At 35.3% G+C, this 18658-nt stretch overlaps 1 protein-coding gene across 7 annotated transcripts in view; it reads left to right on the top strand.

The window, feature by feature from the left end:
• Positions 1 to 18658, top strand: part of CACNA2D1 (calcium voltage-gated channel auxiliary subunit alpha2delta 1) — a 503379-nt gene that overhangs the window by 263097 nt on the left and 221624 nt on the right. For all 7 annotated transcript variants that reach the window (XM_021689797.2, XM_021689799.2, XM_021689796.2 and 4 more), the window contains exon 4: positions 6637 to 6696. In XM_021689797.2, the coding sequence (XP_021545472.2) occupies positions 6637 to 6696 (60 nt within the window). The remainder of the gene's footprint in view (positions 1 to 6636; positions 6697 to 18658) is intronic.

Genomic DNA, 18658 nt, shown 5'->3' with positions numbered 1-18658 from the left:
ATTTCCATTTTTGATAAAAGCACTACTTTTAAAAATGTGTTCTCCATGTGGCAAATTCCACTAACAAGGTATGTATTTTGTAACCATCTGTCAAACACTGATCACATGATCTGTTTGTGTGTGTGTGTCTGTGTGTGTCTGTGCTGGTTTTATGGTATATGATATATGGATGTGTATAAATACCCTTTAGAAGCAGGGACTATGTCCTATATTTTTATTTCCTGAACACTTCCATTATAGCAAGTATTTAGTAAATATTTATTGAATACAAGTAAACACACTCTACACTTGCTATCCTATATATATCTTCCTCCCAGTCAGGATGTGTATTTACATAGTGATCACAGTTATCAAGTGTTGAAATGCGCCACATTTAACTCATCCTGGTTAGCCTATTCAAATTTTATAACTTTTAAATCTCAAATCCCAATTTCCAACCCAACTTCTTCAGCCAATAGGTCTTTTTCAAAGTACCAATGTTTCTTTATAGAAATGTTTTTAAATAATATGTAAGTATAATAGATGTGATTTTAAGAAAAACACATTAAGCAATTTGTCTACACATTAAAATGTCCGTAGTGATATTTTTGTTCACAAGGATATAGGAAGTTGCTCAAAAGCTTTGATAGAATTCTGCTGGGCATATGTATTTACATCAGTTTAAATAAAATTGTTTATGCATTATTTTATGTGAATTAAAAAAGGAACACTGCATTGTTTCCCATTATTTGCTTAAAGATATTGGAAAGAGAAGTATATTTTTTTACCTTTTAGATGGAACACTATATTAGATATGGAAGTATGGTGTTAAGTCTTCACTAGTTCCTTTCAGCATAAGGAATGCTAAAGAAATGTTACACCTCACTCCCTTTTTTAATATTTCAGGAAATAAGGTGAGAAAGCAGAATACTAATGATCTGCTCTCTTTTCTCATTCTGTTTATGGTAAAAATAAATTAAAATAAAACTCAGCTCATTTTATTGCCTACTATATTAAACCACTGTATCTCCTGATTTGCATTTGGACTGCCATGTGGTTCTATAGGCAAGAGCTTTTATTTAGGGCAAAATACAATGAAAATGTAGGGACCATTAAGATATTTATATTCATTTCATTCATATATGTCCATGTTGAAGTGGTCATCAGTGATTATAGTTCTAACATAGGCTATTCTATGAAGTTACGTTTGTAGGGTTCAAAAAGAAGCAAACTTCATTGAGTTTCTAATGTACTAGATATTTAGCATAGAAATAGAAAATATAAAGGTAGATATTATTCTTAAATGCTGAAAAGTGTTAAGTCTATTGCCTAAAATCCCATAGTTAGTGAGTAGCAGCACCAGAATTGGAAACCAGATCTGTTTGATTGAAAAGTGCATGCCCATTATAATATTATACGTCCAAAGTAATTGCTTGTACCTGTAGGAGCAAACATAGAAGTCTGTTCATTCACCCAAGTCTGCTATTTTCAGAAGGTATTGTTAGACCATTCAAATGATTATCCTGATTCTTTTGATATGTTAAAAACATCGATGAAGATAAGCAAAACTCATTAGAGTAATTAAAAAATTGTCAACATAGGCATAACACAATAAATGGCTAATCCTTATTGGGTGTTAACTATTTGTACATTAATTACATTAACTTGCTTATTTTATTTAGATTAGTCTATTGTGTGTATCTGTTACCTCTTTATTAGAAAGAAAAATCTTGCCATACACTAGCCAAAGAAATTGTTTTCAATTAGAGATGCTTCTTTGAATGATGTTTCTAAGCCATTCTTGATATTAACATGATTATCGACATTGTTGGAGTCTAACTGAACTGTCATATGATCCCTAAAGGTTTCCTTTCAAAGCTATTAAATGAAAATTCTTTATAATTAAATATTTCAGAAAACTTTTATTTTTCATCTGCAATTAACAGTCTAGGAAGCATATAACATAGAGGTTTAGAAAATAGTCTATTTCCAAGAGAAAATATATTTAGGTATTGTTAAAGAGAATGATACAATTATTTCAGTATACACTGTATAATTATACTGCTTTTATTAGACTTTCATATCACCTGACAGAATTCAGTGCTAGTGGAAGAGATAAGGATATGACAAAAAGTGAAGGTTGAGAATGAATAGGCCTTCAAGGGAGATGATCTTTCTCTGATCTGATAAACCTCTCCCATTCCCTATTTCTGTTTTTTTCTTTTTTTCTTTGTCTTCTTCTTCTCCTTTTTTCTTTTTTTTTTTCTTACAGATCACTGCATATCAAAAGCTTTCTCTGTGATTAGCAGTATTCTCTCAGAATCTGAGGGCAAGACCTATGTAAAGACAGTTCACCAGCTGACATACGATTTTTTGTGCTGTTTTTGTTTTTTGTCTTTAGTGATTTCTAAAAATTTGCTGGGAAATTTCCTATTAGCCTGAAATAGTTTTCTACCAGTGTTTCTGGTTTTGGTACTATTATATCTGTATATATTCTCTGAATGTTTGGTGATGTTAACATTTTTAATGGGTTTAATGGAGACTAAATGTTGGTCTTGTAGTATGAGTACAAGCTTTGGAGTCAGAAGCCTTAAAGTCCATTTTCTTAAGTTTATGAGTCCTCAGAATAGTCTTGAAATGATTTTCTGTTTTAAATGCTCAAACCAATAGGTAGATAGGGATGTATATATATATATATTTTTAAGATTTTATTTATTTATTTGACAGAGAGAGACACAGCGAGAGAGGGAACACAAGCAGGGCGAGTGGGAGAGGGAGAAGCAGGCTTCCCGCTGAGCAGGGAGCCCGATGCGGGGCTCGATCCCAGGACCCCGGAATCACGACCCAAGCTGAAGGCAGATGCTTAATGACTGAGCCACCCAGGCGCCCTGGGATTTATATATTATTAATACATCCATGACATTGTATATATACTTATCATTCTGTATCCAAGGAATTCTCATAAACACATATGCTGTTTCATTTATGATAAAGCCATTTAATGAATCTATCTGGTTTATCTTAGTAAGAGCAGAATTGTTTCCATCTCCTCTCACAGGTATTTATGCTGAGTTGAGTCCTTTGTATCTATCTATACTTGGTCTGGTTTTAATGTTTGATACTAGATTAAACTGTACTATAAATTAAATGAGAAAAAACCCACATTTTCCTTACTCTGAATTAAGTTATTGTTACAGGATATACTTACGTAGCCATAGCCATAACTGTAGTTATATACTGAGCAAATGTTCACATTTAATCAGGTAGGAATTTTATCAGTCTTAACGCAATTTGCCAATGGCATTTAGCAGTAGATCATTGGCTTTAAAACTAAAATGTCACTTGACCAGAATAGAAGTTAATTAAGGACTTGAAGTGCCCAGAAGACATGTCACTTTTCTTTATTTTTTATTTTTTTAAAGATTTTATTTATTTATTTGAGAGAGAGAGAATGAGAGAGAGCACATGAGAGAGGGGAGGGTCAGAGGGAGAAGCAGACTCCCTGCCGAGCAGGAAGCCCGATGCGGGACTCGATCCAGGGACTCCAGGATCATGACCTGAGCCGAAGGCAGTCACTTAACCAACTGAGCCACCCAGGCGCCCGACATGTCAGTTTTCTATAAGTCATGGCTAGCTGGTCTTTTGCCACAAGAAAGAGCACCATCATCAACTATTTGTATTAGTCCCCAAGACAGACTCCTTAAGTGCAAAGTTCAGTCTTATGCTTTATCATGAAATTTACTAGATAAAACATATTTCATTAATTTTTGCATAAGCAAAGTAGTGCATTTTCATGATTATGTATTTATAGATTTCTAAGCTGGTGATATAAAATTTAGCAACTTTTGAGCTTCACCAACCTTTCAAATACCTTTTTTTTCCTTATACATAACTACATCTCTTTAAGTTTCTAAAACCATTTTAGAATCTTGCAATAAATGGCATTCCTTCATAAAATGAGTGTTTAAAAAATTATATATATATATATAGAGAGAGACAATAAGGAAATAAAGCTGATTTGGTCTCTCCTCCTAGGAGAATTGTCTTTTAGAAGTTTGTTGCCGTTGTCCATCCCTTTCAATTTTTTTTTTCTAGAAATAATTAACTGTGATGATTACTGTCATTATGGCTTATTAAACGTGGATTATGTTCATATCATAAGCCATGTGATTCAGAGTCAGATCAGTTAAGTCGTACTTCCTTATGCTCTCCAGAGTAGAGAACAATGAGGTAGTCTGAGCTGGAGCTTTGCAAAGCATGTATGGCTCCGTGGGTGAAAATGTCCCCTAGTGTGTTTTGTTTGTGCGGATGGCATCCTCGTGGGGTGTGTTGCGCAAGGAAAAAATCTTAACATTCCTCTCCAAGACTTAAAGACATTTTAGAGTTCTAATATTTCTTAGTCGAAAAACTTATTTAACTTAGGTAAGTTTTACCCAGTATTTTGTTTAAATTCTCAAAATGCTTAAGTTTATTATTCATCCTATACATATGAACGTTTAGCTGTTCTTGTGTTGCGTGTTAAAAATGAAGCCTTGTATTCTGAATTTTGTCAAGAATATGCCTTCTGGTTTATTTTCGCATTTTGTCTTTTCTTTCTCTATCTTCCCATCCTAAAGTTTTCCTACAGAGACGTTGCTTCCATTTCCGCTTAATTTTTATTCACTTTTTACTACATTTTCACACTGAATTTGAATTTTCAGAAGTATTGTGTTGCAATATCACTGAAAGGCATACACTTTTCCCTTGGTTTTACTCTCTTTAGCCCTTTGTTCTTGTTAGGGATAGAGAGCCTCTTTTAGTTACTCTCCCTGGTCCTATTTCTAACATTTACTGGCTCTTCTTCTTCTCTCTCTCTTTTTTTTTTTCTTTTTTTGAAAGAGAGAGAGAGACAGAGAGAGGGAGAAAGAGCATCTTAAGCAGGCTCCATGCTCAGTATGGAGCCTGATGAGGGGCTTGATCTCACGACCCTGAGATCATGACCTGAGCTGAGATCAGGAGTTGGATGCTTAACTAACTGAGTGACCCAGGAGCCCCTACTGATTTTCTTTTAATCCATGTTTGCCTAGTGGCTGATAAACTGAAACCATTCTCATTTTAAGCACTCTGGAGAATTTTTCTTTTAAATTCAGCTTAGGAATTCTTAACTTTAGATCTCCCATTTGGCAGTATTTTATAGTCATCGGTAATACCTACTTAATAGTTTAGTAAGTGAATAGATCATAGTATTAAATAACAGGGCATCAAAATCAGTAACTAATATAAACACTGGCATGAAGATATGTTTCCATTATCTAGTGCAGTCTGGACTTCCTTTGGAAGAGCACTCCCTGAAATACAGTTCATAGTGAAAGATCAAAACATGAACCAGTAATCGTAATCCCCTACAAGACTTATACTTTTCTAAAACCTAACCTGATTGTTTCTGTCTCTTAAAAATGAATTTAATATTTGTATTTATTATATTTACTGTTACGTTCTTCCTGTTTCTGCCACTGTCTTCTAGCTGTGTTGGGGGCAGGTCCTGCTGAACTTAACACTGAATCATCTTCACAAAGGGACATGGAGTGCAAATGGAATCATAATTATCTAAGTTAGATAGCTCACATCTATATTCCTGTCTACCACGCAGTGTTCTAAGCACTTTGCATTAAATCTTACTCACTCAATCCTTTCAACCATCCACGAGGCCTGCCTTGATATTTTTCACCTGAGATAGTTCCCAGGTTTGCACAGCTAGTATGTAGCAGGCTTGGTATTTCAGCCCAGGCAGTCTGGTTTCAGATCTGTGTTCATCACTAAATGTCACTGTCTCTTGTAAAAGCTCATCACCCAGACAGTGCGATAGTAACTCTGAGACATACAAAGAGAAAAACCTGAAAACTATTAGAGAAAGAAAAAAATAGAATTTATCTATAAAATGTGATTAGCAGACTGACAATGGACATTTTGTCTCCAACTGTACTTAACGGAATAATGTTTTTAAAAGTGCTAAAGGAAGAGTCAAGCTAGAATTCTTGAACTACGTGAATGTACAAGAGCAAGTATGAAATAAGGCCATTTTCAGATGTACAGCTTGTGACAGTTTGGTACTCACAGATTATCTCTGAAAGGACTAATAAGAGTGTACTTCAGCAAGAAAGAAATTACTACATTTTCATGGCTTTTGGTAAAACCAAGCCAAAACAAAACAAAACTCAATATGCTATTAAGAAGGTGCCTAGGATAGCGCTTAGCACGTATTGGTTGGTCTCTCAATATCATTTCCTTTCTACTTATATAGAAATGTTTGAAGGGTTTACTAAAAACAGGGTTCTACCAAGATGAATATACCCTACTTATTAAAGCTTTCTTTGAAACTGCAGTGTTAGTCATTGAAAGAAAGTACTCATGGTGTCCACATCTTCTGATAACGGCAGAGGTAGTAAACCATGGTATTCAAGAATAGTAGGTTATTTATAATCCTTAAGAGTAAATACACATATATCAACTCTAGTAGATTAGATTACTAAATGATTGAGAAATTATGAATCATAAATAAGGAGTTTCTTTTGCTTTTTATGTCCTTATAATTGATTTGAAAACCCCAGTGCTTTGTGTATTCACAAGTATATATTCATGTGGTCATTTGAATTCTAAGATATAATGTTTCCTTTTCAGCGCTTGGCTTTGGAAGCAGAGAAGGTTCAAGCAGCCCACCAGTGGAGAGAGGATTTTGCGGTAAGGACCCTTTTAAACCACTTTAATTAGTGACGTTTTGTGCTTGATCATTATGATTACATTAACATTTTCTTAGTGAAAGAATCTTAAGATGTTATATGAGCAAAACTCGGCTATACTTTGTTTCTTTAAAGAATTTGCTTTTGGGTAATGAGAGCCAATACGTTAGTCAAAATGTTTTTGCTTATTATGTTCCATATTCAAACAAGTCTTTTGAAATGTTCTCCTATAATCAAAGTTATTTATAAAATTAATTACATTTAAATAGAATTACATTTATAATATCTCAATCACCATTGTAGATATTATGGATACACTAGTTGAAAAACAAGTTGCATTTAACAACTTGGAGTTTGTAAGAAGTGATATGCATATTATCATCACCTTGGTGGTGGGCAATGTGATTGAAGTAAGAATGAATGTATTAAACTTTTATAATTTAATTTGCTCCACTTTTGCTAGAACAATCTTTCTTTTACTGTGGTCTACTTTTAGAAGTTCCAGCTGATACTAGCTTTTCCATGTATATATATATTTTTTTAAGATTTTATTTATTTATTTGAGACAGAGAGAATGAGAGACAGAGAGCATGAGGGGAGGAAGGTCAGAGGGAGAAGCAGACTCCCCGCCGAGCAGGGAGCCCGATGCGGGACTCGATCCCGGGACTCCAGGATCATGACCTGAGCCGAAGGCAGTCGCTTACCAACTGAGCCACCCAGGCGCCCTCCATATATATTTTTGATAAACACTTGCCTTAAGAATTACTGAGCTAATTATAGAAATAGCAGAAATTCTCCTGGTAATGACTTTTGTCTGTTTATCTATCTATCTATCTATCATCTATCTATCCATCCATCCATCCATCCATCCATCTTCTCTATCATCTATTTTTCTTTCTTTCTTTCCATCTGTGTATCCATCCACCTATCCATCCATCTTCTTTTTTCTATCTCTGTATCTGTGTATCCATCCACATATCTCTTCATACATCTATCAATGTATTCAGTCTTTCAACTTATCTTGTCAATCAGTCAATCTTCTTATAGCCAGGGGCACAGTGGAAAAGTTTGCCCTTAATAGTTAAAATATTTATCTTATATGTTTGAATTATTTTATTTATAGTGAAAATCTTTCTAGTTTCTGATCATAGAAAAATGCCATATAACTAATTTGGGGGATGTTTAAAATAGAATTAGAGTATGAGTGACAGCTTGGTACTATTAAATTGGTTTTGAATGTTTTGTAAAACAAAAGTCAAGTTTGAAGGTAAGAAAGTTGTGCTTCAAAGAACACAAAATTGAGGGTTAGGAATTAGCACTTTTGCTTTGTGTTAGCATGATTATGTTATATATCAAAGGAAAATACACTACATGATATGTCATTCACTTATAATATATGATAAAGGTTAGTCTTCCATGTTTCATGCTTCTGATGTTTTTTATTTTTACTATATTTTCCACAAATTTATATTTCTTAAACCAATACTTAGTCTACCAGCTGGAGACTCTGCTTAACTATTGTCAGTTTGTTTGGTTCTTTTACTCAATTGGTCATATTGCCTGAGTTGTTGGTGTCAGGTAGGTACTGGCTTAGTTCGTAATTGGACATAATTGGTGTCATCCATAATACGTAGAGAAAAAAAATGGTGATTAAATTAGAAATGTAAGTTTGAGTATTGAGGGCAAATTGTAAGCTCATCCAATGAGGGGATTTACGATATTGTTAGTTTCTTTTAGATGAAAGGAACACAAACTTTAATTTTTTGTTGTTGTTTCTCAGACAAAAAGCAGCCAAACTAATTTGTCCAAATAAATATCCTTTTGACTGATTAATATTAAATGGAAATGGTTTTTTCCTCCCATCTCGGAGGTGGCATAGTAAAAGCAATGTGAAGACATAATGGGTATAAAGCTAGACCTTCTATTTTGCTTAGTGTTGGGTTGGTACAATTGGTGTTTTAGTTTAAATTTTGAGTAATTCTTAGAACTCAAAAAATCATTAAGTTTACACAGATCAGCTTGTAATATATTGATTCCATTGCTATTCATAAACTTTTCTTCGTGTTAAAAGAATTCGGTAATATTTCTCATAGTCATTTATTAGTTATATGTCTTTTTCAGTTTCCTAAGGAGAAATAATGTGGTCAAGAATAAAGTGGCAAGCAGGGATGTAGTAATGCCATTTATATCATTTTTGTTGTTTCATTTAATTATCATGTTATAGGTTTCTGGTTATAAGGGTTTCTTTTCCAGATATATTGTAAAACCCTTGATATTGTCAAATCATTAACACAAAATTAACATTTCTCCTTGCAGAAGTAATGGGCAACCCTTGTCCATGACCCAAGAACTCTCAATGTGTGTAGGCTGTTACCATATTTTACCATATTTCACTGCATCTGAGCCTTTCTCAGTTGTAAAGCACCCTATCATTTACGTATTGCTAAGAAAGAAAAAAAGAAGCCAATTAAATTATGATGCATCAGCAATTTTGAGATGTATTTTGACTTGACACAGGTCAAAATGTAAAAAAGTTTACCTTGAAATGTAATCCCTGGGGCTCCTGGGTGGCTCAGTTGGTTAAGCGACTGCCTTTGGCTCAGGTCATGATCCTGGAGTCCCTGGATTGAGTCCTGCATCAGGCTCCCTGCTCGGCAGGGAGTCTGCTTCTCCCTCTCCCACTCCCTGTTTGTGTTCCCTCTCTCGCTGTCTTTCTCTGTCAAATAAATAAATAAAATCTTTAAAAAAAAAAAAAAAAAAGAAATGTAACCCCTGTTCTCTGCCCTCTCGGTGCCTGTCCCTACCGAGTAGCACTGCTAGGATCAGTCATGCAAGAGGACGCACTGGTCCCACCATGACACAGAAGCCATTACTCAATCTTACGCGGTTAAATAGAATGTAAATGGTTTTCTCAGTAAGCGTTAAGAGTTCTTAGCAAATAGTGACCTCCATGTAAGAGAATTCTTGGACAAATTCTGTTCTTAATTTCCCCCTAGATTACCTCACAATTTATTTAGGACCTATGAACATATTGATTGACATCAAAAGAGATTGTTAAAGGGAAAACAAGTTAGTCCACTTTAGAGCTCTGTCAACTCATTGCATGAGTACCTTTCTTGAAGGATTGTAAACAATGTGCACAGAACACATAGCTGTCCCAGTTTGCACACTGAGAATTGATATTTTCCATCTCTGACCATGCCAGCCATACCCAGTCTTCACAACAGTCCTTCCCATTTTAAGAGCCCTTTGAAATATCGTTAAGTTATTCTATGTTTGAAGAATAGAATGTGAATGCAGATTGCCTGAACTCAAATATTGTAACAATAAGACACACTTTTTCCTTTTTCCTTTTTTTCCCCACTGATAAACCAGATGATGCTTCAATGCATGTCATGTAGCAAGGGTAAACAAATACTTCGAAGCCATAAAACAAATCAAACTTAAATTTGTGGCTAGAAACTAGAGATCATCAACATTAAATCTCCTCTTCTTTTAGGAGACCACCCAAAATAATTGCAAATTTTATCAATGCTTTAGCCAAACATTTAAAAATGCTTAATTTGAAGGTAAGTGCTACCATATTCCAAAAGGTCCTCTTTTTAAACTTTATAATCCTTTTATCTTTTAAGATATTTAACTATTTGTATCAGGGTGATAGTTCTTTAATGCCACCATTAATAATTTAACAGTAGGATGATTTAGAAGGCAGAAATCATTTCCTAAAGGTACGTTAACATTTCCCAAAGATACAATATTCTGATTCTTCCCTCCAGGGTAAGTAGGCAAAATTCATTCATATTACTTAGGCAAAATGTTGATTAACATTTCCATTTCTTTAGCGTAGTGAAATCTCAGGAACAGCTAGAACAAAAGGCAAAGCACTAAAATGCTGCAAATGTTGGCAACAAGAAAAGGCCCGTGTAATTCACACTCTCCCTCAGCGCCACTCAGTTCCCAATTGAATGTACAATTGAGCTAACAAAGGGCATACACTCTAAATGGATTAAGATTTATGCGGTCATGCATTTACAAGTTCAAACCAATATTTGTAAATAAGCTGTATCTACCAGCTGCCTTTTAGGTCTCCACGCAACTTACGGGTGTTAAAGGTCACATTTCGTGTCACTTATGATGGACAAATTATTAAGGGCAGGTGGAAAAAGAAAAAAGCTTAGAAAACTAATTGTTCTGCATGCAATAGTTCTTGTTATTTGTACTGAACAGATCTTTTCCAATTGCATTTGAAATCTCATTTGATTACATTGCAATGGTTGGTTAACTTAAGCAATTTTGTTTCCAACTAAGCCTACGATATTAATTGTACTTACACATGTATAAACATAAGGGGTGCCTAATTTGTATTTTAATAAGTAGGATCTTTATGTATGGCTTATTAGCATTAGCTTGTTACCGTGCAGACTGAGTACAGATGTCTAGAAATTGGCCAGTAAATAAAACATTGGAGGAGCCTTTTTTAGCTTCAGTTCTACAGAGAAACTAAATTAGAAGGTGAAAATTTTTCTGGTGAAGCTGAATGTTATTGAGTGTCAATCATGCTAACTTGGTTCTCCTAATTTAGCATTGTTTTTATATCTTTAAAAAAATCACTTTTGCTCAAATTGCATTTTGAAATGTTGCTTTAAGAGTTTTGTGTTTATAGGAGTTAAATTAATAGGTATTGGTGTCAGGTATTTAATTATTTCATCTGTCTTATTCATTTCATGGAAATGCATCTCTTCTGTTGATTGAGGAACAAACAATTGTGAATATGTGAACTGTAAAAACATACCATGTTTATTTTGGTTACATTGTATCAAGATCAACATTGTTCTAAGTTATAAATTGGTATAGGTTCTGGATGTGGCAGAGCTAGCTGTTTTCAGGGATAAAAACTGGGGGAGTGGCATGCTGTATTAGTGAATAAATGAATTAAATGAATGAATTTAGTAGATTACCAAAACAATTTTAGGCTCTGGATGGATTTAGTTTTTGTTTTTTTGTTTTTTTGTTTTTTTTTTCCCCAGCTTCTTCCTTTGGTAGAATTGCCCTGTTGGGAAAAAAAATTTTTTTTTAATATGTTTTTGCTACATGTCTTCCAGTTTTTTACTGTTCTTTTCTTTTAAGAGTCTTGTCAATCTATTCCCATTATGACGATAGATGAAAAGGAGCCACAGTGCAAAACTGATTTCCCCCCAAATTCTGGAAAACCAGTTTTATGGGAAAGAGGCATATTTGTGATGCCTTACTCTTTTTGTTTATGCATATATATGAATGTCCATAGTTAGAGCATTATAATATAGCAGAGTTGAAAATAATAACCATGGGCTCTAACTTGTTAGTTATCCTAGGTGGTAACCCTTATGTTCTGTTTCTTTTATTGAAAAATAGAAGCTAAATATTTATACATTAACATTGGTTTAATTTTTCAGAATATTTTAAAGATTTTTTTATTTTATTCATTTGAGAGAGACAGAGAGAGCGAGCGAGAGCATGAGCAGTGGGGAGGGGCAGAGGAAGAGGGAGAAACAGACTCCCAGCTTAGGCACTTAATCGACTGAGCCGCTCAGGCACCCTCATTTTTCATAATTTTAATATTTACTAATAATCTTCCTAACTTCACTTTCTATTATTTCTGTTAAAGTCAAGGTTACATGTTAGTACATGACAGTATAGTAGAACCCCCTAAAGTAAGACATTGTGACAGTATGTTTGGAATAATGCAAACTTAGATCTAAAAAGGGCTGTGTAAATTTTTTTCTTTTTTTTTGTCCCCCTCTCAGGAAGGGAGGGAGAAGTTGCAAAGGACAGATATAATTGACTTAGGAAACGGGGAGGTGGATCGTGGGTCTCTGTATTTTTTTTTTTTTTAAAGATTTTATTTATTTGGCAGAGAGGCACAGCGAGAGAGAGGGAACACAAGCAGGGGGAGTGGGAGAGGGAGAAGCAGGCTTCCCGCTGAGCAGGGAGCCCGATGCGGGCCTTGATCCCAGGACCCTGGGATCATGACCTGAGCCGAAGGCAGACGCTTAACAACTGAGCCACCCAGGCGCCCCGGTCTCTGTATTTTTTTAAGACCGATCTGCTGCCTTAGTATCCTAACATTGAACTGGTAGAAACATTGCTAAATAATTGGGAGATTCCTGGAATTGGTGCCAATGTTCTACAAATTCTAGCCATCTAGAGCACGCAGAATCATCCTCATTGACATTGAAGTTAGAGTTGATTACTGTCACAGCTGGTGCCAACTTGTAGCTGTCACAAGAGAGTTTTCCAACTTAGTGATTCCATTAACCTCTCCATAACTGGAGCTGCATTTTATTAAAATTTTTGGACACCACTTATTTGCATTGAGGTGGGATTTACTATATTAATTTTTCAGCCACAAAAGAAATAAAAAGATGAACAAAAATGTATCAGCATTATGAATCACTGCAATTTACACATAATGCATAGTCTGCAAAGATTTGCTCTATAACCTTCTGTCCATTTTATTTCCTTATTTAAAAAGTTTTAGTGACTCTCCATTTAGCATAAATCACATACCATTGTCTGCCCCTGTCTTTTCCTAAATTTTCTATTGCAACATCTTCCCAATAGCTATTATCATTCTGAAATCCTGAGCCTGAAACAGAGTGAACTACTTGATGTTTCTCTACAACATTTACTTCATCTTCAGACCTTTTGATAATGTCTGCCTAGAAGTCTCCCCCTCCCGCTCCAATTTTCTCTTGGTTTTGAGCCCCTAATCTTGGATTTGTTGTCTGTTTTATATAGTTGCCTCATTCCCAGTATGTATTCCTATTCAAATATGTACTCACTACATTATTTTCCTTTTTCTACTTTCTATCAGTACTAAAATGTAAACTTCCTGGGGATAAGAACTGTGGCTGATGCATTGCTAAGAAAATTGTAGTCTAGTATGCAATACATAACACACAGTAGCCTTTATGTAATTTTTTAAATTAAAAATTAATTACTTGTAGTTTTGAGATATCTATTTTTACTCTAAACATTATGGTCACTTATACTGGAGCTATAGTGAAAAATGTATTTGAACAGCACTTTGTATGTCTGAATACATTTGCCCACAGCCATGGCATAGTTACAGAACACTGGGTTTGGAATTCTGTAAATCTGTTTCAAATTTTGTCTTTGCCGCTAACTTGCAATACAATTTTCAGAAAATAATAGCCTTTTGAATATCACTTCCTTTATTTAAAAACTCTTGGTTGTGTATTCTCTACCAGCATAATTATTTGTTAGTTGCTCAGTAATTGTCTGTCTGTGCTCCTGTAAGCCCTGTCTCTCTACCAAGGAAAAATATTTTCCAGAAACCTCATGATTTGTCCATGTGTTCACAAGCGGGTTGACCAGAGGTCCGTGGATGGCTGTTCACCTAGTCCAGAGGGCATCTGTTAGCTCCCATGGCTGTTGTTTTCTATCTGCCATCATTGCTCCGATGGAAGAATATGGTTCTGCTCAGGTGGTTGTCATCTGGTACATTCCAGGCTCCAAAGCCCTTGAGCTTGAGGCAGAGTGTGCCCTATGCAGAAATAGGGCAAATGACTCTCTTTCCAACTATGGAAGCGTTTTTAAAAACCTAGATAAATAATATTTGCACCGTTTTAAAAAGAAAAAGCTAATGTAAACATCCATTAAACCGAATATCAAATTTTTGAAGTTTTCTGAGAATAGCTACATGATAGCTACTCTCTTAACAAAATTTAATACAATGCAGTATTGCTGACTACAGGTACAATGTACAGCAGATCTTCAGTGCTTATTTATCTTGCTTAACTGAAATGTTATGCCTGTTGATTAATAACTTGCCATTTCTCCCTCCCCTGAACCCTTGTTAACCACCATGCCAGTCTTTGATTTTATTAATTTGACTGTTTTAGATACTTCATGTAAGTGGAATCATACAGTACTTGTCTTTCTGTGTCTGGCTTGTTTCACTCAGCATAATGTCCTCAAGGTCCATCCATGTTGTTGTATTGCCGAATTCCCTACTTTTTAAGGGCTGAATTATAGTGTATGTGCTATATACACCACATTTTCTTTGTCCATTCTTCTGTCGATGGACATTTGGGTTGTTTCCACATCTTAGCTATTATGAATAAGAGTACAGTGAAAATGGGAGTGTTAGTATCTTTGAGGTCCTGATTTTAATTCTTTTGGATATATACCCACAAGTGGGATTGCTGGATCATGTGTACTTCAACTTTCAATTTTTTTGAGTTATCTTCATATCCTCTTGTCTAGGGGGCTGCACCATTTTGCATTCCCACCAACAACGTGCAAGGATTCCAATTTCTCCACATCTTTGCCAGTACTTGTTGTCTAATAGATAAAGACTTAAAGATAAGATGTGAAACTGTAAGACTCCTAGACTGAAACATTGAGGAAGAGTTTCATGACATTGTTTTTGGCGATGGCTTCATGGATACAGCACCAAAAACAAAGGCAACAAAAACAGAGAAGTGGGACTACACAAAACAGAAAAAGCTTCATAGGGAAGGGAGCAATCAATAGAGGGAAAGGTAACCTGCAGAATGGAAGAAAACATTTGTGACCATATATCTGATAAGGAGTTAATCTTGAAAATACCTATGGAACTCCTAGAACCCAACAACAAAAATTCCAATCCTACAGGTTTTTAATCACCAGGGCTTTGAAGCAAGTTCTCATATCCCGTGTCACAAAGTTCCTGAAGAAAAGAGTTCATTCGTCATTTATTTAATACTTCTCTCAGTGAGAGCATAAATACCTTTCTTTAGGAGTCTTTGGGGAGACTTATTTCTTACCGTATCCTCCTTTTCCTCAGTGTCCCTTTGAACTCTTGTCTCTTTATTTCTCCTTTAGGAAGCAATCAGTTGACCTCCAGCAGATGAATGCATGAAAACAGAGTCCTGATGATTTCCAACTCCTAGCCTTTATTATAGTTCAGGTTCATCATGGAGGACCCTATTCTACATAGATTCTATCTCCAAAAACCTGTTGGAGACTAAATGAGATGGTTTATATAAATATGCTTAACACTTTGGAAGGTCTTCAACAATGATCATTTTAGTAGAGGAGGCACTGTCTCCTTCTAGATTTATTTCTTCCAAAAAGTTGGCATATTGTTTCTTAATGATTAAGTGCAGCTAGCTACACCTTTTGAAAAAAGAAAATGTGCATGCCCGTCCGTAATAGGCAGTAGATGAATGCTCATTCAATTGACTTACATTCTGTTTACCTTACATTTCATTTGGGTAGTAAGACTGCATTCATGTAGAATGACTGCATTTGGAAGTGACACGAGGGTATGGAGGGTAACAAAATTAAGTTTTTACTTATTATTGATGTTTGTTTTTATATTTGTAGGAAGTTCCGGTTTACTTGGTGCCTAAAACAGCTCTGGTACACCTTTCTGTAATTAAAAAAAAAAAAGTGTATCTGAATGGATCTTTAGGGGGTACAGAACTAATACATGCATTTATTTACTGTAGATCCTTAAGAACTGGGGCCCCAAGGCAATAACTCTATTCCCAGAGATAATTTTTATTTTGTGAATTACATCAGATGCTGGAATAATTTCAATTTAGTGGAGTTAGGGTTGTGTTATTAACTTTGCTCATACTGCTATGGGAAAGAGAATGTTTCAGGAATTGAAGAATTGGCCTAGAGAGCTTTCTTCCTAAAGGCTAACACTATGGTGAAACTTGGAGCTTTAAAATAAAGAAGCAAATTTTGAGGAACAGGCAATGTATGTAGGTCATGGGGTTCAGTCACAAATAGGATATATTTTGACTTTGGAAGCTGGCTGGGATAGCTGACACCATGGTGGGGACTTAGGGTTTAGCATACTGGTTTAGCTGGAGGGATATTATGTGTCCAGAATGTAGGAAAGCTGCTCAAACAGGGGTTTGGATAATGTTGAGAGTGGGTATTGCACTCAAAAGCTTAACCAAAAAAAAAAAAAAAATCTTTAAGTAGACAGAAGAAAGTTTTGAGATTTCTCTGATTTAAACCTGAGAGGTTTAAAAAAATGGAAAGAAAACCTAGTTATATTCATCTACAAGTTTCAAAAATTATGTGACTAGACTTTAGTACTGGACTTGAATACATATGAGAAAAATGCTATGGGAATTTGGGGGAATGACCAATTCTCACCATCCATGCAAAATTGCCAATTTCTTTAAAGCTTATGCCTTTTGTCATCTAACTTTCCAGAAGAGCCTGTCACTGGGTTTATTCATCATGCTATCCTCTCTGTAATTAATCAACATTTTTTTCCCTTTTACTTTCTCATCAACATACAAACTTGCTCCAGTATCTTCTATCATTAAAAATATATTTGTATCTCTCTTGCCTCTTTTAGCTTCACCATATTTGTTTGCTATCTTACACTGCAATACTCAGAAGAAATGTAGACCTTCCTGATCTCTCCGTTTTCCTCTTTGTCCCCTCATCAGCCTGCTCCAGCCTGACTGTGAATATCATCCATAGTTCTTTGTAGTTCACGTGTACCGCCTTGTCATCCAATCTAATGGGCATCTTCTGTGTATCTTCATACTTGGTCTGTTTATATCATTTTAATGGACCACTTACTAGTTCCCCGTTCTTCAAACACTTTCTTTTCTTAGTTTTCAGGAAACCCCACTGAACCCAGTTTTCCTGTTTTCTCACTATCTGTTCCTTCTCAATCTCCTGTTTACTACCTACTTTGTCCCAGGACACCTCATTCATTTCATCAGATTTAAATATAATTCCACCCAAGTCTCTTTTCTGCACTATCTAACTGACCACTGGCTTTTTCCAGTTAGTTGTCTTGCCTGCGTATCACTAACATGCTCAGATGAACTGCTGTTTCCGTGAATTTCTCCCCTAGTATCCTGATCATCTGTTAATTTTCCCATCTCAAATGATGTCCCCTTCTCCCCAGTTAATTTAGCCAAAATTAAAGAGGGATCCTTAATTTCTTTCTCTGCCATAACCCCTCATAAAATTCATGTGTAAATTCTGTCAATTTCAAATATATCATGCATCTATTTATTTCCCTTCATCTCCTTTACCCCATCTTTATCTTATCCAGTCCCCCATCCTGCAGAATAATTTTGAAATTGTTAATCAAATTATGAATCAAAGAGTCTACTGCCCTATGGTATCCACAAAGTTGTTTTATATACATAAAGATTTTAGACTCTCAATTAAATGGAATGATGAGGCTTTATCAGTAGACAGTAGAGCTTTGCATATCCTTCTGACACAAACATTTTGAGGATCAAGTAGGACTAACAAGTCTAAAAATTTTTAAACCAGTAAGACAACCAAATATCAGAACAGAGTAGGGTAGGTGCCACAAACCTGAGTTTTGAAAGCAATGTGCTGCTTTTCTCAAACTGCCTGTGAAAACTGTGCCTAAATGATAGCAGCAACAATAAAATCAAGGCAGCACAAGTAACAAGTTAAAAAAAAAGGCCAAATACAATTTTTAGTGAAAATTAATTGCACAAAAAAATGTGAAGTTTTATATGTGAATTCAGGTTTAAATTAACAGTTACAGATACCTTTTTCTGGATCCATCGGAAGACCTACTGGTCTGAGAAATAGAGTTTGTAACTGCTGAATGTTACAGAAAATTATTTCTCATGGCATTGTAGTATTGTGTGCTATGGGATATACTATATGTTAATTAAATTATTAGATTCCCCAAATTATGAAATTGCTCCCTTGCAAAAACTGCTTTACTTTGTTATAGTGTTTCACCACTATGTGGACAGTTCTCCTGGGGATCTTATAAGAATCACTTGGAAGCTTTTTTTTTTCCCCGAAGTCTTCCCTTATGTCCTCCCCACAGAGTTCTCAGTGACTTCCTTATGGGAGTGAAGCCAAGATACTGAGAATCCTTCTCTAGTGGGCAGTGTAACTGATGGAGTGTGATCTAGCTGTCACGTGTGTTAAGATTGAAGAAA

The sequence above is a fragment of the Neomonachus schauinslandi genome, chromosome 12 (genome assembly GCF_002201575.2).
Source record: "Neomonachus schauinslandi chromosome 12, ASM220157v2, whole genome shotgun sequence".
NCBI classification, from domain to species: domain Eukaryota; kingdom Metazoa; phylum Chordata; class Mammalia; order Carnivora; family Phocidae; genus Neomonachus; species Neomonachus schauinslandi.
The sequence above is the reverse complement of the archived record's forward strand: the minus strand, read 5'-3'. Positions and strand labels throughout refer to the sequence as shown.